Source organism: Leishmania major, chromosome 17 (genome assembly GCF_000002725.2).
Source record: "Leishmania major strain Friedlin complete genome, chromosome 17".
NCBI classification, from domain to species: domain Eukaryota; phylum Euglenozoa; class Kinetoplastea; order Trypanosomatida; family Trypanosomatidae; genus Leishmania; species Leishmania major.
This window is the reverse complement of record NC_007258.2, coordinates 155908-183139: the sequence shown is the minus strand read 5'-3', so window position 1 is coordinate 183139 and position 27232 is coordinate 155908. Positions and strand designations below refer to the sequence as shown.

The following is a 27232-nucleotide window of genomic DNA, read 5'->3' as shown; positions in this document are numbered from 1 at the left end:
ACACGGACTTCTCCGACGTGTGCGCGCTTCTCGTCACCTTCCCTCCCCCCTCCCTCCCTGTCTGTGGGCCTGCCTCCTCTCGCACAAGCAGTAACGGTCTGCATGCAGCACCGGCATCACTGTGTGCCCCTCCCCCACCCCAAACACTATTTCACCACTATATTGCGCTCCGTGGTGCTATAACTTGTATCTCTCTTCCACCTTCTTTTTCCTCTAACGAAAAACTCGACGCTGCTGTCGTGCGCGTGCGCGCCTGGTCTGGAAAGGAGGACAGGGGCCACCACATTGACGGTGCTCTTGCGGAGACGTGCGACGGGTGCATAACAGTACGTACTTGTGCTGGTGTGCACATGCGTGTGTTCGTCGCTCATTGAAGGAAAGACAGTGAAGACAAAGCTTCGAGAGAGGATCATGCACAACTTCAGGATATCCTTGAACCATGACGTGTGCGACGGCGGTCGCCTGCGTCCTCACCGTCACCGCAGCAGCAGCAGCAGCAGCAGCAGCAGCAACTTCAGCTCGGGCACATCCGTGACGACGTCAGAAGAGGCGGATGTGAACGGCGTGATGCAGCACCTGGAGGCGGCGGCCGCCGCTGCAGCGGCGAACTCAGACGGCGCTTGCAGCCTGACTGATTGCATGTGTCCAGGAGCGAATAACAAAGAACTGCTCTCATACAAGCCTGATGGCGTAGTGAGCGTGTACGACAACCACGAAGAGGACCTCATCGACTGCGATGCTGGTGAGAGTGGCTCGCGAACCGGCGGCCTTTCGCGCGAGCGCACAGGCACCGACTTATTATCGGTCAAGTCTGCCGGCGCCTCTGCGCGGCGCAGAAAGGACGAGGTGGACGTGGCGGCGAAGGGCATCCCGCTCGAGGTGCGCCGCTTCCAGTGCACCAAGAGCATCCTCGCGTTCAAGGAAGCGACGAAGAACGACGCGACACCGGTGCCCGCAAAGTTGGTCGACTTCATCGTCTCCCTCACCTCGTCCAAGAACGGCTTGTGCACGGAAAAAGAAATGTGCGACTGGCTGGTGGCGCAGATGTGTGACCGCATAGAGACAGGGCAGGTGTGGGCGATGGGCAAGACATCGAACCTACTTTTCGCGCTGCTCTGGCGCGGCTCACGCAACTTCATCGAGAGCGTGCGCACTAGCGGTGCATCGCTTTTTCAGGTGTCGCATCTCGCTGACGTGATCAGGCAAGCTCCGCAGGGGAACATTAGCGGGGATCGGCTTCCAGGCTCACTGCAGCCCATCCAGCACGGCTCGACAAGGCGTAAGTCAGCGCGCAGTCGAGGGAAGTCGGCGAGCGCCGTCGGCAGTAATAGAGCTGTGAAGCCGTTGACGTCCTGTTTCTTAGAGCAGCTGAAGCTGAAGGGGGTGTGCAGTTGCGGGGCGGCCTCGTGGCTCTCGCAAGGGAACGAAGCCCTTCCGGTGCAAATCGACCCCACCTTCGATATACCTGCAGCGGAGATATGCTTCTTCGTTACCAACACGGCCTACATGGAGGCTCTCTGCGAGTATCGCTTCCGCCACCCGACGCTGGACCTGGTGCGCGGCGAGATCTTGTGCGACTCGGACGACTGCACCCTCAGCGACTCCGCGGGTCCGGCCTCTGATTTTTCGTCGGGTCTCACGACTCCTGCGGCATGGAAGGAGTTGCTCGACGACACACTGGAGCTCATCAAGACGGTCGCCGCGGCGGACCCGAGCATCTTGATCTGTCCGACTGGCGTGGCCATTGCAACGATACGGCTGCGCAATGCAGTCCTGCTCTATGAGGTGGCGTGCCGCGCTTTGGTGCGGCTGGTGCACTCCATCTTCACCTCCCTGCGCACGCTGGTGAACTCGGTGCAGACGGAGTCGGGGGCGCCACCGACGAGGACGCAGACCACCCGTGCTGAGCAGTCGCCAACCGCTATCACAGGTAGCGGCTGCAGCGATAGCAGCCGCCTCGCAGACATCGGTGCAAGGGTAGATTTAACGCTCTCCCCGGAAGCCGCACTTGGCCTCGTGAACATGCACTACAGTGCCATGCACCAGTTCAACTGCGCTGTCCGCATTTTCAAGACTTACTGCGAGTCGGCCCAGCACGTGTCTGCGGAGATTTCGAAAAGGGCGACCGCAGCGCTGAAGCTGATACCAGAGGATGACTTTGCCGCGTTCCGTGAAACACTTAAGCAGCTCCAGGAAAACGACTGTGCCAAGACGGCGGACGCATCACATACTGCTATGCAGCCATTGCCTCATCAGGCGGCCAACAGCAGCGGTGTGCTTTCACCCTCCGCCGCCGGCGCGACGGAAGGGCGGGCAACAGAGATGTTCAGCCCGTTGTCCACCGTCGCGGTGGACGGTGCATCTTTGCCGACCCCGGCTCCCTTTTCGTTGGAGAGCGGCGCGTACTCCACCTCTCTCCCAGACGCGGGGGTGCGCGATGCTGTGCTGATGCTGTACGAGTTCAACAGCGCGCACGAGGGAGAACAGCCACCCATGTGGAGTCGGCAGGTGGATGCGGTGAGCGCGCTCTTCGACGAAAAAGAGGCCGCCATTCTTCACCGGATCTTCCGAGATGGGCTGGATGGACTCGGGGGTCAGTGGCGCGACCTCACCAACAGCGCCTTGGCCGCCGCCGAGAAAGTGCTCATGACGCCATGCGAGTCGACGTCCCCGGCGCCGAAGCGGGAGAACAGCGGTGTCCACGGTTTTCCCTCCTCGGACGGCATCGCGCCTGAGTCTGGCGGCCACCATGGTAGCCACGGTGATGCGACGGCCCGGAATTCCGCGCACGCTCTTCGCTCTCTGCCATCTGGGTTGCAGTTGTTGCAGGCGACCGGGCTCGCCTCTGGCGACGACAAGGCAGACTTCGCCTCTCCCAGCAGCTCCAGTGCGAACAACAGCAGTCTCAGCGTCGCCGGGGCGGAGAAGTCGGCGGAGCGGTCGATTGAGGCGCTCCTGCAGGAGGAAGATGTAGTGGTGATTTGCAACGAGGAGTGCTCGTGCAACGACACACTAAAGCTGACTGACCGTTTTCAGATCCTGATGGACGTCCCGCTTGGCCAGGGTAGCTACGGCAAGGTGTTCCGCGCGTGGGACGAGGTGGCCGGGTGCTACTTGGCTGCGAAGGAGCTGCCGCTGGACTCGTCCAAGGCCCACAGCGTCGCGGTGCGCGAGGTGCTGCAGGAGTACACGGTGCTGACGGAGCTGTCGCACCCGAACATCGTGCGTGTGGTTGCCTTCATGGTCATGAGGGAGACAGCGCGCATTTACATGGAGTGGATGCCGTCGGGCTCGCTGCAGGACGTGCTGCGCCATCACCCGCGCGGCGTGCTGCGGGAGAGCGTCGTGTGTCGCTACGCGCGTGATGTGGTCTCGGGGCTCGCCTATCTGCACTCGCGCGGCGTCATTCACCGTGACGTAAAGCCTGCGAACATGCTGCTCAGCTCCGACGGTACAGTGAAGCTGACCGACTTCGGCACCAGCCTCGTTCTCAGCGACAACAACCGCACACTGAAATCCGATGCACTCGCCGGGACGGCAGCGTATATGGCCCCCGAGTGCGTGCAGGGGACCTACTCGTCCGCCTCTGACATCTGGTCCTTTGGCTGCTCGGTGGTGCAGCTCATCACGGGTCACCTGCCGTGGTACGACGTCCAGACGGGCTCCTCACCGGAACCCATCGCGCTGCTCTTCAAGATTGGATGCTTGGACGACACAACGCACCTCGAGCGACCGCATGATCCATTAGTGTCAACCGTGGCAGCCGCAACCATCGCTACGGAGACTTCTACGAGTTTTGACGCCACGTTGTCGAACTCCAACACCGCCAGCATGACCGGGTCCTTCGCATCGACTTTCTCAAAGTCCTTCAGGGCGGCGTTGCCAGCCACAACTGTGACGTCACAGCCGGAAATCAGCCAGGAGCTCATCCGCATGCTCAACGCCATCTTCGTCGTGGACCGCAAAAAGCGGCCTTCAGCGAGGGAGCTCATGCACCACCCCTTCTTCAAGCTCATGTGAGCAGCGTGGTGCTCGAGACGGAAAGAGAGCAGATCCGAAAGACCTGCTCTTCATGCATGTCTGACCTGTGCCTGCTCTGGCACACGATCCCTTCTTTCCCCATCCCCAGTCATCGACCCCCGCACGCTGTCTTCCTGTTGCCGCTGCCTCCTTAGCTGCTGCTTCTGCTGCTTGTGCTCCCGGATCACAGGAGGAGACGGTGAGGTGAGCAGGGGAGGGAGGGGGCCGCACCGCCTCAGTGCGCGGCCTCACAGGGTCCGGCGCACTCCACTCACTCTCTCTTTCTCTCCTTGTGGGAGAAAACCAGGCGGCCCGCCCCTGCCCTATCCCCAGCCAAGCGCCGAGCCGCTCCTCTGGTGGCCACAGGGTCAGGCACCGACGACGCGCGGGGGTCCGAGCGATGCACGGCGACTGATGCCGGCGGTCAGGTCGTGGATGGCGCGGCGTCTGGGCGACCTGCGACCGCGAGCACGCTTGTGCTGCCGACATGACAAGCCGAGTGCCAGCGTGGCTCGAAGGCATCTGTCACCCGACCCTCGCTGCGCGCTGGTGGAGGGAGCCTGCGCCACCGCGAGGGGGGTGCGCCAGGGGCGGTGGCCGGCATGACGGGGGGGCGGCTGTGAGGCGGCCTGCGGAGTGGGGTGTGGGTAGAGTCCGATGCCGAGGCCGTGCTCTCAGATGGCGGAGCCGGCGCATTGCTGTACCGGCGTGTGTCTAGGGCTGCGTTGCGCCACGCGCCACGCGCCAGGGGGGGAGGGAGGGCCTGTGGCATTACCGGGGAGGCTCGAGGGCGGAGGTGGACCTCGCGTTGTCTGGCAGAGGAGTGGACTCATCCTGAGAGGTCAACATCTCCGTTTTGGTCTTCTCGAGTGCTCAGACGGCCGTACGAACAGAGGGGTGTCACGCGCTGCGCTTTCCATCGCGACACACAGCGCTACAGCGTGCTCTCTGCCGTGGTTGCTGCCTCTTCACGAGCTCTGCTGTGTATGTGTGTGTGTGTGTGTGCGTGTGTGTGCGTGCATGTTTTGCGTTCCTTTCACTGGCGTTGACTGGCTTCGCTTCTGCATAATCGCCTGCCTTGGCTTCTCGCGCACTAGCCCTACGCTCTGTGTCCCTCTTTTTGTGCTTTATTGTTATCCACACCTCTGTGTTGTTCTCCCGTGCGTGCGCTCGGTTCGCTAGGGTGTGCATGGTGTGCAGCCCCGAACGCATGCTGTTTCACTGCGCATGGATGCCTTACGGTTCGTGAAGAGGACCAAGGATGCGTGTGCACTCCCGAGCTAACGCCTTTTCGTGTTTCCCCCCTTTTTCCTTTTTCCTCCTCCACTGCACTGTTGTTTTTTGCCCGTGGTCGTGCGTGTGGAACGTAGCGTCTCCGTGGAGTTCGCGCTGGGATCTGAATTTGTGATGCTGCTCCAGTGGTGCGCTTGCATGTTTGTGTGTTCCTTCGCTTGCCACAGGTGTGGTTTTGTGGGCTGCTGTGCGGCCTTCTCGTGCGCGGGTAGGGCTGTAGTCGCTTGCGTTCTCTGGAATGCATGCTAGGGCTCTCACTTATATCTGATGTCTGCATCATTCGGTGCCGTTTTTCAGGACGGACGACACGGGAGACGCGCGCGCAGGTGTGTCCACCGATTCACCCACCGACGGGCCCACATGCATACACCTATATCTGTATGCGATGACACGTCTTCTTTTATTACGACTTCTCCACTGTTTTAGTTTCCGCCGTCGCTCTTTTTCGTTGGTGTTTCAGTTCTGCTCGTTTTCGCGCGCGCATGGGTTACGGAGGCGACGAGGGGGGGGCACGATCGGCGGCGAAGGACCGTCTGTTCTCCCCGCTCCACATATATATATATATATATACACACGCACACACACAGCTCTCTGCATGGCCGAACACCCGAACGCGCCGGTGTATCGCTGTGGGTCATCGCCATCGGCATCGCCGCGTTCTTTTCTTTTGTTTTTTTTTTCGTGTTTTTGTCTTATGTTTTTCACTGGTGCCCTCCCCCTCTCCCCCTCCTCTTGCATGATTTAGGTTATTGATGTTGTGCCTGTGCTCTCGTGTGCTCGAATCCTTGTTCGCTCTTTTCCTTCGCTTGTGCTGTATTGTCGGATGTCGTACCCTGCCGCGCACACGGACGTACTCTTTCATGCCTGCCTGTCTCTCTTTCTCTCTCTTTCTGTCGTTACGCGTGTGTGGGTCTCCCGCCTCGTCTTCCTCCTTCCCCTCGTGCAGTGACGAGTCGAAAGCAGAGAGGAACAACCTGAAGCGGTCGGCAAGGGGAGGGTGACGCACACAGATGGCGCCGCCTGTCGACAGCGTCCGTGTACTCGAGCGTCTGCACCTTCCCTCTTCTCTTGAGTGATGGTGCCCCCGCAGGCGAATCTGTAGGTGCTCAGATGTGAGCGTGTGTGCGCCTGAGGTGCCGTCTGTCAGTCTTGCATCTGCCAGCATGGACACGTTGCACTGACACCCGCACACGTGGATGGGGCACAGGTACGCATGCACGCCCCCTCCCTCCTCCCCTCCCCTCCTCTCGTTTCTTTCTCCCTCTCTCTTGCTCTTGCTCCATCTACCCACCCAACACTTACGCCCACCGCAGACACCACGCGCGTCCTCTCTTTTTTCCGTTGCGTAGGCGCCACTTTTTTTTTTTTCGGGTCTCCTGCTTTGTTTTTCCTTTATTACTCTCAGGCTACGTTTCTTCGTGCTGTGGTGCTGCCGCTCCCATCCACACACACACACACACACACACACACGCACACGTGCTCGAGGGACGCGACACTTTCCCCCCTCCACTTCCTCCACTTCCTCCTCCCCCTCTCTCCCATTCTTCTTCTTTCGCCTGACACGAAATCATGTTGATTTGTGTTTAATGAAGGCGCCGCCTGGGCGATCAACAAAACCGTGCACCCGAATAGCAGACTGTGATCGAAGTTTTATGAACACATGCGACGGCAACGAAACGAGTGTGACTCCTGCGCGGCGCGGAGATGGCCGTGAAGAAAGAGGGAGGAGGCTTGCATGTCAAGAGGCAGCGTGCGCTGCGTACGCGCAGAATATGGAGCTGCACGCATACGCACATGCTCCTTCACAGACCGTCTTCCTCGCGCCTCCCTCGAATGGCTCGTTCACCGCGCACGCACGCACATGCGTGTGCTGGGCTGCAGCTCCTCTTATCCCCTCTTCTCTGCGGCTCTACCAGCTCGGCGCTGAATCGCCATGACCTTGAACGCCCTCGCACTCGTCTCTGCGGCTGTACTGGAGTGTGTTCGCGTGACATCTGCCCCCTCGCCGTTCCCTCCCTCCCCTCCCTATTCCTCTTGCTCCTGTTCCGTTCCGTGTCTTCCACACGCGCATGACCACTCACCCCCGCTCCCCCGTTCTCACAAGGGCGCCACGCGACCGGTTAGTACTTCCACCACTGCTGCTAAACACACCCGACTGGGGGCGCGACATGAAGGGGCAGAAGAGTACTGTATCACTGTCAGCACCACCATTATCAACACCATCTATACTCGCATACACAGACCTTTTCCAGAAAGCACCACCACTACGTTATGGCGGACGCAGTCCTGTATCATAAAGAGCTGCTCGACCTCGAGCAACAGGTCGAGGCACTTCCCCTCGACGTGCGCGCACCACACCAGCCGGCTACCGCCGGCGTTGGCAGCAGCAGTAGCAGCGGCACAGGTAGAGGAGGGGGTGGGAACGTCAACTCTTCCTCTGCGCGTGCGGCGACGTTCGCTAAAGCGCAAGACATTCTACGGCGGCTGAATCGACTCCTGCAGCAGCTCCGAGTGGAGATGCGCCTGTTGGAGGGTGAGGAGCGCGGCGTGTACGAAACACACGCAAGTGCGCATGCAAAGAAGATCGCGTCGCTGCGCGAGTGGGTGCAGCAGAGCAAAGAACGTGCTGCCCAGAGCACCGCCGCATCCATGGCGGTTGCTACAGCTGCGTCGTCATCTCAAGGCCAACGCAGCACCGGCGTGCACTGGCCGCCGCGCGAGGGCGACAACGATGAAGCCGAAGGAGGGGACGGCCCGGTGATGTCGAACTGTGCGGAGGCTCGCCAGGCGGCGACGCGCATCAACGAAGTGCAGCACAGCACCCTGCAGTCTCTTGGGCGCTCGGAGAAGCTGCTGAACGAGACTGAGACGCTCGGACACGAGGCAGCCACGACGCTGCGGGCGCAGACGGAGCAGATCAAGCAAACCACTGTCGAGCTAGACGAGATGCGCTCCGAGCTCGGACGTGCGAGCACGGAGTTGAAGTGTTTTATGCGCCGCATGGCTCTTGACAGGTTGATCATCTGCTTTGTGATCGTCATTTTGGTGTGCATCATCATTACTGTGGTGCTGGCGGTGCTCAAGCACAAGCGGCGGTGAAGGAGGCGGAGGGGGATCAAGCGGAGGGGGGGGAGGTGCACAACGAGCTGGTTCGCATGCACACATGCGAACCTTCACTTGAAGGTTCTCGTTGCGCAGCTGTGCAGTGCTTCCGCGTGCTTCTCATGCATTTACTCTCGCGCACTCGTTGCGGACTGTCTGCTGCCCACACCTCCCCAACGTCCTCCACGTTTCTGTGTATGTACCGGTGCGTGCGCTTGTGTGCGCATGCGGTTGCTCGTCCCTATGCACCGCCACCAGCAGAGCCGAAACTGTTTAAGGCCCCCACCACGCCGCTTTCGTTTCACGGAGGTGTGCGCTCGTCTCTTATTCTCTCTGATTGCTGCTGTCGTTGTGTACGTGTGCGTGATGAGCGTCTTCTTCGAGCACACATGCGTGTATCCAAAGGAAAGGCTCCCCCCCCCCGCACCCCCGCATGGTGTGTGTGTGTGCGCGCGTGATGGCGTGGTTCTGCAGGGCGAACGGTAAGGCGTGTATGTTGCCCTTATGCTCTCGTCATTATGCGGCATGTGGCGCGACTATCCACGATGGGGAGTAAGTTGAATATCATCAAGCGGCGTTGTGCATCGTCGCTGAACGCGCAACGCAGCCTCTGTTTTGTGGTGGTGGGGGGTTCGGAATCGGGGGAAGTGATCCCTGCCCCTCATCCTCCATTCGCACATCATCACGCCACTTCACGTTCCGCCCCTCTCCCTCTCTCTCGCTCCTCCACATCTGCACGTACACGTACGCACACGGCCGTTAGCTACTCGGCCGATCGGCACAGGCACTGGCGCCAGTCAAAACAAAGTAAGGCCACATAGAACACCATTAAGAACGCGACTGCAACGGTGCCGACCTTCGTTTCCCACTCCATCTACCCGTGCGCGTCCGAGGAGGCAGCGAGAAGGTGTCGGTTGCGGGACGCTCCCGTTCGCTGTCACGGCGGCACCGGCACACGCTCGTTGACCGTTGCATCCATCAGGGAGCGCGGGTGAGTGGCGGAGGCGGGCGGAGGTCTGCGGCGGCGAACACTTCACATCTTTTCTATCTTTTCTCACCTTTTTGTTTCCGTTTGTGTGTCCTGGCTTAGACGCTTGCTCCGCCCCAACCTGGTGCACGCACCCACACTTGCAATGGGCCAAGCCGCCTCCTACGCGGAGTCTTCGGTGCAGCGAGCCTTACTGCGCTTGAAGGAGGAGGAGCAGGCAGACGAGGACGAGCTGCTGTGCGCCTGCGGCTATAGGCGGGCGTCGCTGGCGTCCAGCACGGAGGAATCGGCCGCAGTCGCCGCACGGTCATCGCAGGATGCAGAGCAGTCCGGGCCATTGCCATTGTCAGCAACTCACTCAGCGAATGTACAGCTTCCGCCGCCGCCCGAGGCCCTCGGGCCGCTGGTCTCGCTGACACCTGAGTACTACACGCTTGATGAGCTGCGCCACGTGCTGCAATACCTGCCAGATCCGCTATGGGTGAGCCTCTACCGCGTCTCGCTGCTGTACATGCTGGACAACGACCGCGATGGCCGCATCAGCTCTACCGACATTAGCTTCTTCATGGACTGGGGCATCAAGACGGTGGGTCGCGATGTCCTGCCGGACCAGCTCGCAGAGGTACTGCAAACATATGCGGCGCTGCATTGCTGGCACTGCTGTCTTCACGTCGGCGAACGCATCGAGGCCATGAAAGCCGCAGCCGCAGCGCAGCCACAGCCTGGCCATGGCGGCAACACTGGCGCTGGCGGGGCGGAGCGCACACGTCGACATCACATTTTGCCGCCCGGCGCCGTCGGCCCTTCGCCACTGCATCCGCACCATGAGCAGCACCACAGCCAGAGCGTGCCCTCCTTCATGCTGTTGCACTTCCGCGAGGCCTTTCTGAACGCACCGGCTGGTGGGCCCGTGCCGCTTCCGGGCACGATGGACATCACGGCCACAAAGTCTAGTGAGAGCACGGTGTCGCCGACGCAGAGCTCCCCGTCGCTTGCGTCGTCCACGTCGGTGTTCTGTCAGCCCATCACAGACAACGTTCGCCACGCCGCGGCGGCGCACTTTGCGGAATGGATGCTTCGTCTTGTGCAGCACCAGGAGCGGGACCGTCGGCACGAGCGGCAGCGCTTCGAGCGTCGCGTGCGCAGCATGACAACCGCTGCCGACATGAAGCTTGGTGGCACCGCCCGCCTGCGCCACTCGTCGTACGTAGGCCAACAGTCGCTGCGGCTACGCTTGTCGGCTACTTTGCTCCCCACTGAGGCCGCTAGCGTAGACGCGTCGGCCGACGGCGACGATTTGGTTGTGTCCGTGTCGCGGAATAACACACCAGGACAGCATCGATCAATGCTGTGTGCCACCCTGAACGCAGATGCCGGTGCGATGGCAGCGTCGTGGGATGCGGAGCACGAGGCACCGGAGTTGGAAGTGGTGGCCCCGGCGCCGTCACCGCAGTTGGCCACATCGCTCCCCTTCAGCAAGAGTCCCACGGTGACGTCGAGGTCAAGGCCCCCCTATTCCCACAGCACGCCCGCCACGTCGCTGACTTGCGTAAAGGCACCGCCGCAGCCATCGTCGCCCTCCAGCAGCGTGACGCCGCTTAGCGTTCCCATCACGTTCGTTGGTGGTAACGGCTCCTCGAAAGGCACTTCATCGCCGCTATTGTCTAGCGCGATCGGAACACCCCTCACTTCAGCTGGTAGTTTTCCCGATGGCCGCAGGAGGACCGCTGTTGGTGGCGCGCTCATTACAGACACTTCACCGCTGCATCAACCTTCGCGGCAGCACCCGTCAGCGGTGGCGCCCACCACGCGGTCGAAGTCCCTCGGTGGACCTCCGTGTGCTGCCTGCTTGAACATGGCCGTCTCGCCCGAAGACGTGACTGCTGGCGCGAGCGCAAGCGCGAACGGGGCCGACGCCCCCGAAGGGGACTTAAACGACAGCGACTTCAGTAACGTCAACAGATGCGTCAGCGCCTCGTCAATAGCCTCGGTAGCTGGTGCCGGCGGCACTGCTGCGGCGGCTACAGCGCCGAGTGGTGGCTCCGCGGCGTCGTTATTAGCACATCAGGTGAGTGTGCTGCTGATGGATGCGGAGGTGTTCTACGCAGAGCTGGAGGCGAACGGGTGGTGCACGATCGGGGCGGTGGAGGAGGTGTACCTGGACTTTGCCGTTGAGGAGTCTTACTGCTTGCCCTTCTGGTCCTTCTGCCGGTTGCTCAACAAGGCGTCCGCGGACGACGTGCAGGTGGCGCTGGAGCTGTCCACAGACCAGGCAGTGGCGGTACTTACGAGCGCAGTTGCAGTGGAGGAGTACAGGCAAGCGGCAGCGGTTCGGCAGCTGCAGCGGCACTCCACGATGCAGCGCGATGGAGGGCACGGTAACGGCAACCACTGTTACAGCAGTTCCCGTGGTGATGGTTGGGCGCGCAACCTGCAGGTGATTCCTCTGTTTGTGGTATCCGAGTACACGCTCGTGGCGTTCATCGCAGCGTTCATACACGCCTACTGGGCGATGCTGGGGGGCATGGGTGTCGACCCCGTGATCTAGTCGACCTCAGCGACACCCCTCCCTCCCCCACCAGTGTGTTTCGCCTCGGGTGGCTTTCATGCACACTGAAAGAAGTGCAACAGACTTCGAAGAAAGCTCGGACAGTCCGCAGAGAGGGCTAGATGCGAAGGGCTGGTGCAAGGTGTAGTGGGCGCGCGAAGAGCAGCTCTTTATCGCCCGCACACGTCGACGACACGATCACGGTTACGTCCCCCCACCCCCGCCTCTCTCTGCTGTCTGGTGTGCGCGAAAGTATGCTTGCGCTATGCTGCCACTGCTTGTATGAGCGTTTCCCCTGTTCATCTTGTTAAGTATTTCTTCACGGTGCCTGCGTGCCCCCTCTGCCCCTGCCCCCCTCCGCCGGTCCAAATCCATCACCCGGCACTGCCCTTCGAACAATTCTCTGCGTTACAGCAGGCGCGCGAGGAGGCAGAGATGGGAAAGAGGCGGGCCGCGTCACACCCACGCACCCGCTCACAAGCGACGCATGCTTTCTTGCTGTTTCCTTTCGTCCTTTCAGGATGAGTCCACTCCTCTGCCAGACAACGCGAGGTCCGCCTCCGCCCTCGAGCCTCCCCGGTAATGCCACAGGCCCTCCCCCCCTGGCGCGTGGCGCGTGGCGCGACGCAGCCCTAGACACACGCCGGTACAGCAGTGCGCCGGCTCCGCCATCTGAGAGTACGGCCTCGGCATCGGACTCTACCCACACCCCACTCCGCAGGCCGCCTCACAGCCGCCCCCCCCCGTCATGCCGGCCACCGCCCCTGGCGCACCCCCCCCTCGCGGTGGCGCAGGCTCCCTCCACCAGCGCACAGCGAGGGTCGGGTGACAGATGCCTTCGAGCCACGCTGGCACTCGGCTTGTCATGTCGGCAGCACAAGCGTGCTCGCGGTCGCAGGTCGCCCCGACGCCGCGCCATCCACGACCTGACCGCCGGCATCAGTCGCCGTGCATCGCTCGGACCCCCGCGCGTCGTCGGTGCCTGGCCCTGTGGCCACCAGAGGAGCGGCTCGGCGCTTGGCTGGGGATAGGGCAGGGGCGGGCCGCCTGGTTTTCTCCCACAAGGAGAGAAAGAGAGAGTGAGTGGAGTGCGCCGGACCCTGTGAGGCCGCGCACTGAGGCGGTGTGGCCCCCTCCCTCCCCTGCTCACCTCACCATCTCCGTCATAATGAGGCTCACGCACCGCAAGAAAAACGGAAAAGACGACTCATTGGTGCATTCACCGCGCATGCCGCAGTCAGCTTGCGTGTGTGGGCACGGTCTCACTGCGTGTGCTTGCTGATGCGCATGGCAGCGCGCGATGCTCGCTCATGCTGTTCTCCATGAAAAGAAAACGGGCATGTGACTTCAGCTCTCCCCACTTCCCCTTCTCTCTGAACTTGTCATGCCGGCGTGTTTGTGCGATGTCCGAGCGAGCGGTGGCTATCGCGGATGCGCACTGCAGGCGCACTCATCGCCGAGAACCGCCACAATAGCAGAGCAACCCTAACAAACCCGTGCGAGGAAGGAAAACGCGAATGCCCGCCGTCAAGTGGTCTTCACCGGTGGTGCGGAACGAGCTCATGTCCCTGACGAGGCTGCCGGCGGAGATGCAGCGGGCGGCGGCGGCGGCTGTCGCGGCGCACAAGAACGCCTACTCTCCTTACTCGAACTTTTCTGTTGGCGCCGCCCTTCTCCACGACGACGGCAGCGTAACGGCCGGGTGCAATTACGAAAACTGCACACTGCAATCATGCTGTGCCGAGCGCTGTGCCATTGTGCGAGCTAACGTGGAGGGTCACCGGCGCGCCAACGCTGTGGCTGTGTACGGCCGCAGCTACGGCGCCGCCACCCCGACAAACCCCCCTCCGGTCGACGCTCTTTGCCCTCCGTGCGGCCTGTGCCGACAGCTGCTGGTCGAGGTGGCCGACCTCTCCCAGAACTTTGAGGAGTTCATGGTGGTTCTCGTCGCGCTTGATGCACAGCGAGCGAAGGTGGTGCGGCTGGCAGACCTCGTGCCGGCGAAGTTTGGCCCGGCTGACATCGGCATGGACGTAACGCAGCTGGGCTGCCACCCCTCTGCATAGCTGCGGTGTGGAGTACTCCCGAGGGCGAAGGAGGTGGCGCGGCCCCTCTGCCACCATAGAACCTCTGGGCGTTGGCTCAGCAGCGGCTCTCCCTATTTTCTCGATGGCTCATCGGCGCCAGCGCGTGCTCCTGCAGTTTGCCCCCCCCCCCCCCCCCACACACACACACACACGTGTGAGAGCCGGAGAAGGAGGGACGCTCGCAGGAAGGTAACGAGGAAACAAAACTGCTGCCACCAAACAGGATGGCTAGTACACAGAGAGAGAGGAACAAAAAAGGTAAGGGCAAGGCAGGCGCCGCTACGTATTTGTTCAGAAGCGCCCCACACACGCTCCCTCTCGCCGGCTCCCTCGAGCAGGTTCTTCGTATTCGCCTAGTACCCTCATGTGCACACTGACTTGATGAGGAGTGATCCGGTCGCCTTTTGATTTCAATGTCAATGTCGTGCGCACGCCACTGCCTTTACAGAGAGCCCGGCGAGAGGAGGGAGGGGAAACACGATTCCACCTCTTGCGCCCGTCTGATTTCTTTCCTCCGCCGAGGTTGTTGTCCAGCTGAGGATGCCTTTCCACCTCTCTCCTTTTCGCCCGTCTTGTCTCTCAACGTTTTGCGTTCGGTCTCCGTTGCATCCGTCACGGCTCGCTCTGCAACGCACGCGTGCGTCGACGGAGCTGCGCAGCGTACGCTCACCACCCGCCAGCGCGCAGAAAAACCACACACAAAGAACGAAGGGGAGGCGTTCCGCAGGCACGCGCAACGGCACCGAGCTACTGCGGCCACCGCGCCTTCACGTGCGAAGCGAGCCATGAGCGAGCCGAGGCAACCAGAGGTGGCCCCTGCACTGCCAGTGGCGTCTGAACACACCGTCACCTGTGGTATCGCGGCGTCGTTGTCAGAGAAACCGGCGCTGGTGGCGATGCCTGCCCCGGAACCTACCGCTCGCCTGCCCATTACGAGGGAGAAGGGCGTCTGCCCAGTGAAGGCGCAGTACTTGCGTCCAGCCCCGGCGCGCGTCAGCCTCGATGCGGAGGGCCGTACGCGCGGCATGAACAAGGGCGCCGCGCGCGAGCACTCAGGGTTTGTGCAGGGCACGCAGCGTCCCGCGTGGGAGGGAGAGGGAAATTTCTTTCTTGGGCCGACGCTGCAGCAGATCAAGAGGGTCGTTCGTGAAGCGAAGCAGCGGCAGCCTAAGCAGCAGCAGCAGGGGCGAGAGCATCAACAGAGCCCCGAGAGCAAGGAGGGCGCTGCCTCCGCTGACGCCATCACGACGGAGCCATCCGAGAAGACAACAGCAGCGACAGCCGCCGAGGCGAGTGAGCTCCTCCCGGTAATTGGGCAGAAGCGTGAGCGCAGTTCCTCGGCCGAGGAGGCACCCATGACAGAAGCACCCACACCTGACGCGACCACGAAATTGAGCAGCAATGAGCCGACGGCTCGCCCCACACAGACAGAGGAGAGCCTTCGCGAGGTGATTGCGCGCCAGTCAAGCTCGCGCGGTCTATTCGCCGAGAAGCTGGTACTGGCGCCACTGACCACGGTCGGCAATCTGCCCTTCCGTCGCATCTGCAAGTCGTTCGGTGCGGACGTCACGCTGAGCGAGATGGCTGTGGTCTTCAACTTGAATCGGCTGCAGAAGAGCGAGTGGTCGCTGCTGCGCCGGCACGAGAGTGAGGACATCTTCGGCATCCAGCTGGCTGTTTCTCGCCCACAGGAGGCGGCGACCTTTGCGCAGGCGCTGGAGGCGTCCGGCTTCTCATACGACTTCCTCGACATCAATTGCGGCTGCCCGGTGGAGAAGATTGTGAAGTCCGGCTGCGGCTGCGGGCTTTGGCAGCGCACAGAACGGCTGCGCGATGTCGTGGAGAGCCTGGCGATTTACCAGAGCCGCCCTGTGGCGATTAAGTGTCGCATTGGCCTCGACGAGGACATACCGACGCTGCATCAGCAAATCCACCGGTACTCGGCGTGGGGGGCTGCAGCGGTGACGGTGCACGGCCGCTCGCGCAAGCAGCGCTACACCAAGTTCGCCAACTGGGACTACGTGGACCAGTGCGCGCAGCTCACCTCGCTGCCTGTGATTGGCAACGGCGACATCATGTCCCTGGAGGACGTACTCGAACACCGGGAGCGGCAGCCGCACATTGCCTCACACATGATCGGCCGCGGCGCCCTCATCAAGCCGTGGCTGTTTGAAGAGATCAAGACCGGCCAGGTAAAAGACATCAGCAGCTCGGAGCGGCTGGACATGTTGAAGAAATTCTGTGCACACGGAATGGCCCACTGGGGGGCGGACGAGCGCGGTGTCATGACAACGCGGCGCTTCCTGTGTGAATGGCTGTCGTTTCTTCATCGCTATGTGCCAGTTGGGCTGCTGGAGCGACTGCCCCAGCGCATCAACGAGCGTCCGCCGTTCTACGAAGGTCGTGATGAGTTGGAGACGCTCATGTCCAGCGATAGCGTGAAGGATTGGGTGCGCATAAGTGAGCTGCTGCTTGGGCCTGTCGAGAGACAGTTTCGCTTCACTCCGAAGCACAAAAGCAACAGCTACACAAGTGCGACGGAGTTGGACGGCAGCATGAGTGTAGAAGGCTAAAGTTAATCGCGCGTGTCGCCCTCCCTGCCATCAGTGTGCTGTTTGCCTGTTCCAAAAACTGTGGCGCTATGGCCGCGGCAACTCCCTAACAACTCCTCCCCCTCCCCCCCGGCAGAAACGAACACTACATGCTATAGGGGGTGGTGGCCCCTTCCCCCCCCCCCCCCCCGCCCCCCGCTGCCGCCTGCCCGTCCCACTTTTTCTTCGCGGCGCTTCCCTTACGGCTGCTCCCACCCCTCTGCTCCCGGAATCGCCGTCTTCCTACCCTTCCCCACCCCCTTTCCTGCTTGGCCCTCCCGCGCCGGGGTTCGCGTCTCGGCGCCCTTTCAGGGTGGCGCGGCGCTCGCTCTTTCCGCTAGGGGTGGGCGGGCCCTGCCCCCCCTTTCCAGGGGGCGGGCGCTGGCGGTGTTTGGGGCATTCCCGCCACCCCGCCGCCGCCAAACGGGCGCCCCCGCGCGTGCCGGGGGCTTTTGCCGCTTGCCGTGGGTTTGGTGTTCTTTGCCCGAGGCGTTTGCCTTTTGGCGGGGTGGGCGATTGTAGCTGAGACATATAAAGGCGTCGCCGGCATTGCCTTCCAGCTTTCAGTGCAGAATAGTCGTAATCTGTCAAGAGGTCGTGCTCGCTTGCCCCCTCTCGATTAACTCACTGTCTGAACGATCACTTCTCATGACACGCTGAGTCAACAGCAAAGTCTTTGACCTCTGTCGCTGCACTTTCCTGTCAGGGGAGCAGGAAGTTTGGTTCCGGCTGCCTTTCTCAGCTCTGGTAGGACGCTGCACTCACTTCTGCACCCCTTTCTTTTCTCTCTGTGCCTGTTTCCTTTGGTTTCTACTTTGTAGTTTCCTCCCAGTCGAAGTACTCAGCTTCCCTTTCACACATCGGCACACCTCCTGCAGCAGAGCCTTTTTTCCTCTAGCCAAGTTCTCCCAGTGCAATGGACTCGGAGGAAAGCAGCGTTTCCACAGACGTAAACCTGGCCCACGAGTTGGTATCTGCCAGGCACACGGAGCTCTGCAGATGTGAGAGAATACCGCGCGAGGAAAGCGTCTGCAGTGGAGAGCTACAGAGGAGTGCAACCGACAGCGTCACAGCTGCCACAACGATAAAAAGGCTGGAGGGCGAGCTGATTGCAACCAGGAAAATGCTGCGGGCAGCCGAGGATATTATTATTGATGAACGCATACTTGCGGCAAAACTAGAGCGGTCACCTCTGCTGCCTGAACCCAGTCTCCTGCTTTCCCTTTCGCTTTTTTTTCAATTTTTGTGCTGTCACTGGAGTCTGTTGTCTACTCCTGCGGCGCATTTCACACCGACTAGATTGAACCGCTCCTCTGCGCTTCCGCACCTTGCTTCTCGTTGCTGCGAAACTGTGTTTCTTTGGGAAGCCATATCCTTGATTGCTTGGTGTGTTGCCTTGCAGCTCCCCGCGGCTAGGACTGGTGCAAACGGCAAGCAGTGGCGCTGTCTTCAACAGAAAGTGAAAATAGTAGAACATTGCTTGTGGCCTTGCTTAGGCTGCCTTGAACTCTTCATACCACATTTCTATCTTTTGCCTGTTTGTACCACTTCTACTCCCCTAAACCTGCAACGTCTCAGGTGTGCTCACGTGCGCAGGGAAGAAAACAAATCCTTCGTGCCAGTTTGGCTTTACATGTGCATCTGCACCTCAAGCTGCGTGATGATAGCGGTTTGTCTGCCCTTTTTCCACTGGCTTGCGACTTGCGCTGGGGCACAACTCTGTGACCAGAGGAGCCAAGCGTGTCGCTCTCTGGAGGACAAGCTACCCGTAGTATGCTTCAAGTCCCTTCAACGCCACAATTAATGGTGGCTCTTCCCAGCCTTTCCTGCATCTTTCTCGTCCTGGTCCTTTGCTCGCATCTTCTGCCTCTCCCTTTTATAGACCCTCCCCTACGAGATCCTCCAGCAAGCCCCGCTCAAATTCCACCACAGTTCAATTTCCCTTTTAAAAGTTTCTCGTGTGCTATACACAGAGGGAAATATCAGTGTGTGCAGCCGAACGCGACAAAAAACATGCCTCGTACCATCAAGTGCATCCTCTGCGCCGTGGCGCTTGTCGCTGCTTTTGCCGCAGCACTGGCGATCACGATGACAGTCAGGGAGAAGGTGCCAAACGGCCTCTACTGCGGCAACTACGCGAGTGGCCTTGTGGTAGGCAATTTGACTGTACAGTACGAAAAACGCTTGTTCGATTTGGCCTTTAAGGGACTGGGCATGAACCTTAAGTGCGAGAATGAGGCGTTTTCGTACGATCCCAAGTCGCACACGTTGATGGTGACTTCTGCCAAAGACCCTTCTGATTGCCTTGGCGCAGTCATCACGGCAAGCGGTTTGAATTTGAGTGTAACCTATAAGCCTATTGCTGACGTCATCATCCTCGATGTTGGCGTTGCGAAGATCGACTGCAAGAAGTGCTCCGCCTTGACTTACGTCCAGCCTGCTTTGTGATGCTTGGTTTCCTTTATTCTAGATTATGCTTCTTCTTTTTTTTTTCTTTCGCCGTTTCTTCTCCGCACAAATTAGCCAAGGAGACCCTTTTTTCCCAGCAAGCGAATGAGTGAAGGATGCTGATTTCTTGATGCTTATTGTTGCCGGTGAGACTGAACCAGAAAAGAAACAAGCACCAAGTTCTCTGTAATGAGGAATGGAAAGCGGCTCTGTCAACCACCACGTAGGCGGCTTTTTTTCGTGTAGAGGAACTGGCGTCGGCTGACGAAAGGGTGATACATGCTCTTTGCTGGACCTTTCGCTTAAAGATCCCTTCATCAGCTAGGCCATTTCTCAAAGAGAAAGGAATGATGCTGATTTGCTCGTGGATGATGCACATGTAGAATGCGATGCCTTGAACACATGTTGCCTTCTCTGTTTTCCCTTGGCACATTCACCTCGGTGCGTCGCTGCCGGCTGCGGAAAACGCCAAGCCAAAGCGATGGGGCTTGCAGAGCTTTGTGCTCTGCAGCTCCTTTTCTCGCTCGAACTCTTTTGATGGAATGCTTTCTCCTTTGCTGTGAGGTTGTCGCTGTGCGTTCGTATCGTTAGTGACCTGTAATCAATCTACTGCACAGGTGACTCGTCAAGTATTCCTCACCCTTCGGCGTGCTCGTTTCGCCACTCCGGCGCACTTCTTCTCAACCTTGCGCTGGGGCCATCATATCAAGAGGCGAACACCTCCATCTTTTTTTTTTGCGCTGGTGGTGGTCATCGGCGCTTTGCTTTTATTTCTGGAGATCTCCGTCGCATTCCTTTTGCGACAGTGGATCGATGCCCTTGGCGTCGAAGATCAACGGGAACCGTGAACTCAAGCGCATAGCTGCCGAGAATCGCCATTTGTATGCTCGACTGCTGAGCAATATTGAAGCACAGAGCTCATCGCGGCGTGTTGCTGCTCCTTGCTCCGGCCTTTATGTCAGCCGCACGCCACCAAATCGGAAGTACCTTTTCACCGGCAAAGGTGAAGGACACAACTCTCTGTACCAGACGTCGGTTTGTATTCCGCTCCATCACCGATGCCGTTTGATGGTGGCGGAGGCGAGCGCCGCCTCAAGGGAAGAGGCGGAGCTTGGCGCGATCATCGATGCGCTGGCTATTGCTCCCTCATCGACGGAGTGGGCAAGGATCACGCGGGTGCTCGATTCCGATCTATTCGTTTCGTTTGTAGCGCTTTTGACAGCTCTGAACGCCCACGCACTCGTACGAGTGGTGCGTGCGCAGCCTGCGCGAGCTGGTCCCGCTACTTTGCGCGCGCCATTTGCACTGAAAACTCGACCGCAGTTCCGTGCCACAGTGGCCGCGGAGCTTGCGTCCATCGCTGATGCTGAAACTGTCTCAAGAAGTCAGAGCGATAAAATCGCTGCCGGAAATGTGCCGCTGAGGAGGGGCAGTGCTGTTGATCCCCAAGCGCAAACTCTTCAGTGCCGGCAGCACGCGCATCATTATGATGTTGGCGTAACAGGCGACCGGGCACCGAGCGCGCGTGACGCAATAAAGCTGGCTCTTTTCAAGTCTCTCGATGTCTTGCAAGATTATGCAGTGGATGAGTGGCGAGAAGCCGGCCGAGAAGGTGCGCTGCTGTTGAATGAGTTGGCATGCGGGGGCTGCTGCACGAGTGAAATGGACGTTCGCGTTCTGAATTGGGCTTTGCGCTACGGAAGCGTCTCCCTGGGTTCGTCATGCACTGCTGTTGCTGCAGACGTGGTCTTGCGCTTTCGGTGCGTTGCAGGTTCTGACAGCATTAGCGTCACTACGACGCCTGTGGAGCGCGCACCCAAGGAAAGCCATACTAGGCCCAGTTGTGTACCACTAGGAAGTGTTAAAGAGAGCGGCTTCGTGGTTGCGAGCTCAGCTCCTTCAGGAGAAGCCGCTGGCCTGGTGGTGTCCGACGAAATCTGTTTGCCCTTTCCGATTTCAGCGGTCACGATCCGGCGCCCTTTTGTCGATGAAGACGCTTGCAGAAGCAGACCGGCACTCAAGGAGCTGCGATGGCCGCGCCAATGCATGACTGGTGCTACTCTGCTGCTTTTGGCGGCTGCTAAAGCGTCGCTGTACCGCAGTGCCACGTCCACGTGCAGCGCCTTGATGTTGGACTCCAACGCTGTCCTTGAAGGGGTGTCCACTGCCTCAGTGCGCTGCAAGTCACCAGTCGCGTCGGCGTTCGAGTGGCCTCGCGCACCATTCTTTTCCACCTTTTGTGACTCTGCAGCGCTGCAGCGGGGGCTCTTCTCACATGGTGAGTCATGGGGCGTAGAATCGAATACTGCGCAAGATACCACTGATTTGCTAGCCCAAAATCAGTGGCACTGCCCCGACGTGGTCGCGATGATCGCTTTTATGCGTGCAGCTCTCCGTCTTCCCTTGCGAAGCTATCCAAAAATCACGTTCGAACAAACAGCGTTGCATGATCCGGCGCGCCGTATGCAGGAGCTTGCTCAGGGTCTGTACGGGGATGTGGACGTTTTGACAAGGGTGCATGTGTGCTGGGAGACCCCTCGGGACTGCTTCGTAGCATGTGCCGTGAGTGACCCTGTGCTGCATCACCGGAATGCGATTCAGTCCGGCTCCGAGGCATCATCTCGTGCATGGCTCTCGTGCGCAGATACCGGTTACCCTCGCGGTCCTCTTCTCCTCTTGGTTGCTGCTGTCTGCTCCTTGTACGACCAGGTCGTTAGCCGTGTCGCCACTGCCGCTGCAGAGTGCTATCCAATGGTCCCTGTAAAGAATTCCTTTGCGAGAGGCGGGCTGGACTTCCTCCTTTTTTCGTGGTTTGAGGCGTCGCCGCAGGTGCGCTGCTTCACCATCGGCACCACTCCACCAAGCTATGCGCAGCAGCCGAGGTCGGAGGCGACCCCGCTTCTCGACGGGTCGACACACCATGAGCTTGGCCCTTCAATGACGCGCGCGATGCTCTTCTACGACGTACTGGGGCAACGCGTGCTGTTTGCGGAAACGCACGCCACCAACGCAGTGGACGCTGTGGCGCGCATGGATTTTCTCTCGGTGGAGCAGAATTTTCCTAGGCAAGACTTGTACGCACCACCCTCTATGGTGGCGCAGCGGCCATTTCGGTCGGTGTCACGGCAGTGCCGGTGGCAGCGCTTCCGTCAGCTGCTGGAGCGCTCCTTGCAGCGGAGCATCGCAGCCGCCGACGTCACGGGGGCCGACCACTTAGCGAGGACTAACCAATGCGCAGGACATCAGACGCACGACCGAACGGTGGTGGCCGCAGCTGTGCGCGCGTGCATCGGGGCTTGCGCGTCAGAGGCAGGCGCGTTATGGACGGTGTTGCAGGTTGTTGCGAAAGTCGCTGCAACGCGTGCGGGCGCCGGTGCGGAGGGCGGCGGCATCAACGGTGAAAGGGGTGTATATGCCCGTCAGCTTCTGTCTGCGCGCCTCTTGGAAGACTCTGGTCCGACTGCTGAGCCGTTTGCAGGAGAGGCGGGCAGTGAAGCAGATCGAGGGTGGTGGACTGGCGGCCACGACGTCACGTGGAACTGCCGACCTCTAGGCAAAGAGGCAGCCCCGCCTCGTGCAGGTGTGATGGAGGCGCAACTGTGCATGGGAGCTTCGCTCGGCGCTGCTGCCATGACCGATGGGAAGCAGGCGGCGGTGGCGAGTGTGGAAGTCATTATCTTGCGGTGCCGCGTAGACGCGGTGCGAAGCAGCGCGAGCGAGGTGACCGAGGCCGAGTGGTTGTGCGAGAAACGCGTGACTGAGCCCCCCTCGCTTTGCTGCTTCGGCACCGTCACCTTAACGACTGCACAGGCGGTCTCAGGCATCTTTCCTGCTCTGGCGTTGCTGTGTCGCCGGGCACTTGAGTACATCTATTCGGAAGCCCGCTACGCACCGCTAGTGTCGATCCTCCCACCCATGAGCGACGTTCTTGCGTGGTGCGCAGCAGCGGCACCCATGTTTGCCGGCACAGGTAGCGGCTACCTTCCATACGAGCCGCGCTTCTACGCGGCTCCCAAGCTGCTGGGTGAGCTGCTGCAAGGTGCTGCGGGGAAGTACAGGTGCAGCTACAGCATTCCACCCCCGCGTGACCGTGTCACGAGTGCTGCATCTGGTACTGACTGGGGCGAGGGGTGCGCAGAGGTGGAGAGGGAGAGAGGAGAGGCAGCGCAGCCGTCGACGATTTTTTACACCTCAAAGCCCATTCACGTAGATACGGCAGCCAACGAGTACGCAACACGGGGGCAGCACGGCAGTCGCCTCGCCAAACCACCTGCCGTGGCATGCACGCTTTACCTTGAGAGCCTGATGGGGAATGGGGCGTCTCCATCAGCGCCTGCTGTCTCGCCGATGTGCCCTGCTCCGGTGGCGATTCCGTTTGTTCTGGGACATGGCGTGGGCCGGACGAAGCGGGAGGCATGGCGATCAGCTGCTTGGCAGGCAGTGCGCCTCCAGTTTCCTGCTGTGTTGGCACAGCTGGAGGCGTACCGCGATGTGTCGGAGTTGTTGCAGCGGCCAGCGCAGCTGAACCAGCTTGTGCGCAGCAGCGGACTGGATCGGAACAGCGTCTGGGGTGGAGTTGCTCCTGTTGTTTACAAGCTGAACTTTGACTGCTCGGTGCTCTTCCCTTCCTCCGTAAGAAATGCAGCGACAGAGGTGGCCGCTTCTGCGTCAGTTCAGGCAGTGCGCCGGTCGCAGTGCGGGGTGACAGCCGTAAGGACAGACGGCTCCAAGCTGTGCGTCGTCCCCGGCTGCACAGCCACTGCTGCCTCTTCAGGTGAGGCCTACACAACCGCCGTCGCCATCGTTCTCCGTGCGGTGCGTGGTGCTGCGCAGGAGGCGGCAGCACACATGACAGGAGCCACCATGGGGACCACAGCGAGTCGGACGGCATGGGCAGCTCTGTCGCCCTCGTCTCCCGGCTCTGTTAGCGGCGCGGCCTGCAGCCCGGACTTGGGCCCCTACGCGGCGTGGCGTGACACGACGCACAATGGGAAGAGCATCTGGCACGCCTACGCGGGGGCGCTGAGTGCTTACCTCGACAGTGATGTAGTGGTTCATCTCGTCGCCGCAGAGGATGCCAGCGTCGACGAGTTGGGCTCGCTGTCGCGTGGGGTGGGAAGCGGGAGGAGGCTCAGCCGCCGGGTGATGCTGTCGAGGGTGCAGGTGCGCATGCGCGACGGGCGTAGTGGAGCAGCTACCGCGGCTGGTAACGTTCCCCTCGGTTTCGCCGACCAGCAACCTTGGGCATCTCGCAGGATCACCTCCTTTGGGGCATTCTCTGTTGCTGCAGGTAGCGGTGCCGTCGACGCCAGTGTCGGTGGCGGTGCGGACGGTATCCTGCTTGAATGCACGGCTGCTTCTCTCTTTGCTCGTCGCTGGTCGCCGCTTGGCACCGGGGCGAGCGGCACGCGTGTTGGTGCGGTCGCTGCAGCGGCACCACCACTCACTGAGCACCCTTCCCGCCTTCTGCAGGAGATCACCCGGTGGCTCAGTGACATAACACAGCAGTGTGGGCTGCCGCTTAAGGTGCGTGAGGAGCTGCGAGGACTCTTGTGCGCGCGCGCCTGTGACTTGGCGCGCATTCAAGACAGCTATCGATCGACGCCTGCGGAACGGGTGGAGGCGTTGTTGATGCGGTGGGTGGGGCGCCGCGCACAGGTGCGCATTCGCCGCATAAACTCCAGTGTGGTCGCGTATCCGTCTTTGGCGAATCAGATGGTGTGGGTGGCGGAGGCTTTAGTAGAGATTCAAGCGGAGCGCCGGTGTCCAGGCTCGCGATCTTCTTCGCACGCTGGCTTATCTCTGGATGGCAACGCTCTACCACTGCTAGAGCAAGACGGTGAACTCAAGTCATGTGCAGGCACAAGGGAACGTCTTGATCGTCCTTGGGTGGCGGCGCGCGCTGTCGGCGCCACGGGCAACGAGGCCGCCTGGCAGCTATATCGACACGTTTGCAATGCGCTCCGCGATTTGGTGGCAACGGAGCCGTCCCCACGATCCGTGGAGAAGCAGCGGCGGCAATGAGAGAGGGCGGAGGCGTTGCACTACGATCGGTGTCCCGTGAACTTGCCGTTGGTACTTCAGCGCGAGTGAGGAGCACTGCTTCTTATCCTTGTCTCCCATCAAGCGCGCTTCGTCTGCGCGCCGTTGCGAGTTGCACCAGCCTGCGCTGGAGGACGAGGCATCAATCAAGAACGGAGCGCGCAAAGAAGCAAGCGCATCTGCACATCACAGAGCACACCTATATCTGCCGCTCGGTGCTGCAAGGCTCTGAACGGGTACACCTCGCGCGGTTCGAAGTCGACGAGGCTGCACTCGCTACCGGGAGCCGCTCTAAAGACGACGCAAATCTTGCAGTTTGCTTCGTTGTGGCAACTGGCTACAGAGGTGGGAGGAAGGGGCAATGGTTTCTCTCGTGTTCGACTTCCACCTCTTCATGGCGAACAGTCCCTGAGCATGTCTCCCTCCCTCTGCCTGCCCATCTCCCTCGCCATCTTCCCCTCGCTTATCTTTTTTCTGCTCTTGGGAACTCGATGATGGGCGGCCGGAGGGGGCCTCCTCTTGTTGCACCACCGCGGGTACTGTTCGCATACACTCAGACAGCGACAGACACACCGATGTCAAGGCGGCAGCCACCGCAGGCAGCAGCCATGGGCGCCGGTGATAAGGGCCGCCGCCATGCTACTTCACCCACCAAAGCCGGTGCCTCTCGGTTTAACGTGGTCTTTCGCCGGAGCAGCGGATCTCGCCAGCAACGGGCGAAGCGGGAGGGTGCCCTTTCCGTCGCCCACGACGTCTCCTACTTGTACGACAAGGACAACAGGGCGTGCGTGCTGCAGTGTAAAGCGGTGGGGCAGGCGCCGAACAAGATCTTCACGTGCATGCAGCGCGCACACCGTGGGGCGGACTGGGTGGTGGGCACAGAGCTGCACCTGTGCGGGTTCGACATACTGGTGGAGGAGGTTATGGAGCTTCACTGTATTCCGTACGAGGAGGCTGTGAACGCTGTGGGCAACAGCTCAAAGGCTGGCGCTGGCGCTGGCGGTGACCGCATCACCTTCTGTGGTAACAGTGCTCGTACCGCCTCCGCGGCATCGTCTGCGCAGACCCTCCCCACCGCTGCTTCTGTGGGCCCTGGGCGAGGGCGCACAATTCACGCACGGCCGCGCTTTGTTCTTCTGCCGCGCCCGAGTCCTCTGCACGGCGTCACGGCTACGCCGCCACGGGCTACGCACGACAACGCCCCTTCATCACCGACACCGTTGGAGGATGAGGAGGTGCCGTCGATTTATGCTCCGCAGAAGTGGCCTACACTGAAAACGGATTCGGTGTCTGTGGGTACTGCTCTCACTGCACACCACCCGACGGACCCGCCACCGACAGCACCTCGAGACGAGCGTGGCGTCGACGACAGTGTGTACCCAGATTCTTGCCCTCCTCACGAACGTCGGCAGCGCCGGCGGCGTCGCTCAGTCGCGTCCCTGGCACGGGAGCTGGAGCGGTGCTATCCTGAGTATTTTTGAGGGCGTCCTTTCCGCACTGCCGCCCGCCCCCTCCCTCTCCCCACCTACGTCCATCACGCGAGTGGGGGAGTGCCTCTGCCCGGGCCGACGTTTTCGCTTCTGCTTGTTTTGTTCTCTGTGCAACGCTGCTTCACCCCTGGTGTGTGTCGATCTCTCTGCTCTTCTTTGCCGCTGCTGCCACTCGTTGAAGAGAGCTGCGTCCGACTGGCAGGATGCATGCAAGCAACTGCTGCAGCACAAGGCGTCAGGAGTACGCGAGAAATCAAGGAAAAACGACATTGGAGGTGAGCCACCCACCTGCTCACTATCGCTTTTCTATGTGACGACGTGTGTGCGTGTGTGTGTGTCGCGGTGTTGAGCACCTGAGCATCATCCCTGATGGTTGTGTTGGTGTTGGTGTTGGTGGTGGCACAAACACACACACACACACACACACACAGGTACATGCATGAATGCTGGTGACGCCATGATGCTGCTTCTTACATCTTCTTTGTACCACCACGACTCTTTCTTTCGTTGCTATTCGCCTGTTTAAGGCGCCGATGCAACGGGCGTCACCGTGTCCACGAAATCTTCTGTTCCCCCTCCTTCTCTCCGTTACAACAACTTTCCACACGCACACCCTGCACGTG

The 27232-nt window shown here is 60.6% G+C and overlaps 8 protein-coding genes across 8 annotated transcripts; all 8 read left to right on the top strand.

Moving 5' to 3' along the window:
• Positions 1 to 411: 411 nt before the first annotated feature.
• LMJF_17_0390 (putative protein kinase) lies at positions 412 to 4020 on the top strand (the record flags this gene model as incomplete). Its single annotated transcript, XM_001682241.1, has 1 exon — positions 412 to 4020. The coding sequence occupies one exon, from the start codon at positions 412 to 414 to the stop codon at positions 4018 to 4020; it is 3609 nt and encodes a 1202-aa protein (XP_001682293.1).
• Positions 4021 to 7584: 3564 nt separating this feature from the next.
• On the top strand, positions 7585 to 8412 carry LMJF_17_0380 (putative Qa-SNARE protein; the record flags this gene model as incomplete). Its single annotated transcript, XM_001682240.1, has 1 exon — positions 7585 to 8412. The coding sequence occupies one exon, from the start codon at positions 7585 to 7587 to the stop codon at positions 8410 to 8412; it is 828 nt and encodes a 275-aa protein (XP_001682292.1).
• A 1136-nt stretch (positions 8413 to 9548) lies between these two features.
• LMJF_17_0370 (hypothetical protein) lies at positions 9549 to 11951 on the top strand (the record flags this gene model as incomplete). The annotated part of the gene is made up of 1 exon (XM_001682239.1): positions 9549 to 11951. One exon carries the CDS (start codon positions 9549 to 9551, stop codon positions 11949 to 11951), a length of 2403 nt encoding a protein of 800 aa, XP_001682291.1.
• A 1517-nt stretch (positions 11952 to 13468) lies between these two features.
• On the top strand, positions 13469 to 14017 carry LMJF_17_0360 (cytidine deaminase-like protein; the record flags this gene model as incomplete). The annotated part of the gene is made up of 1 exon (XM_001682238.1): positions 13469 to 14017. One exon carries the CDS (start codon positions 13469 to 13471, stop codon positions 14015 to 14017), a length of 549 nt encoding a protein of 182 aa, XP_001682290.1.
• Positions 14018 to 14823: 806 nt separating this feature from the next.
• LMJF_17_0350 (conserved hypothetical protein) lies at positions 14824 to 16611 on the top strand (the record flags this gene model as incomplete). Its single annotated transcript, XM_001682237.1, has 1 exon — positions 14824 to 16611. The coding sequence occupies one exon, from the start codon at positions 14824 to 14826 to the stop codon at positions 16609 to 16611; it is 1788 nt and encodes a 595-aa protein (XP_001682289.1).
• Positions 16612 to 18642: 2031 nt separating this feature from the next.
• LMJF_17_0340 (conserved hypothetical protein) lies at positions 18643 to 19077 on the top strand (the record flags this gene model as incomplete). Its single annotated transcript, XM_001682236.1, has 1 exon — positions 18643 to 19077. The coding sequence occupies one exon, from the start codon at positions 18643 to 18645 to the stop codon at positions 19075 to 19077; it is 435 nt and encodes a 144-aa protein (XP_001682288.1).
• A 1068-nt stretch (positions 19078 to 20145) lies between these two features.
• Positions 20146 to 25101, top strand: LMJF_17_0330 (conserved hypothetical protein; the record flags this gene model as incomplete). The annotated part of the gene is made up of 1 exon (XM_001682235.1): positions 20146 to 25101. The coding sequence occupies one exon, from the start codon at positions 20146 to 20148 to the stop codon at positions 25099 to 25101; it is 4956 nt and encodes a 1651-aa protein (XP_001682287.1).
• Positions 25102 to 25610: 509 nt separating this feature from the next.
• LMJF_17_0320 (conserved hypothetical protein) lies at positions 25611 to 26600 on the top strand (the record flags this gene model as incomplete). The annotated part of the gene is made up of 1 exon (XM_001682234.1): positions 25611 to 26600. One exon carries the CDS (start codon positions 25611 to 25613, stop codon positions 26598 to 26600), a length of 990 nt encoding a protein of 329 aa, XP_001682286.1.
• Between the last annotated feature and the right edge of the window lie 632 nt (positions 26601 to 27232).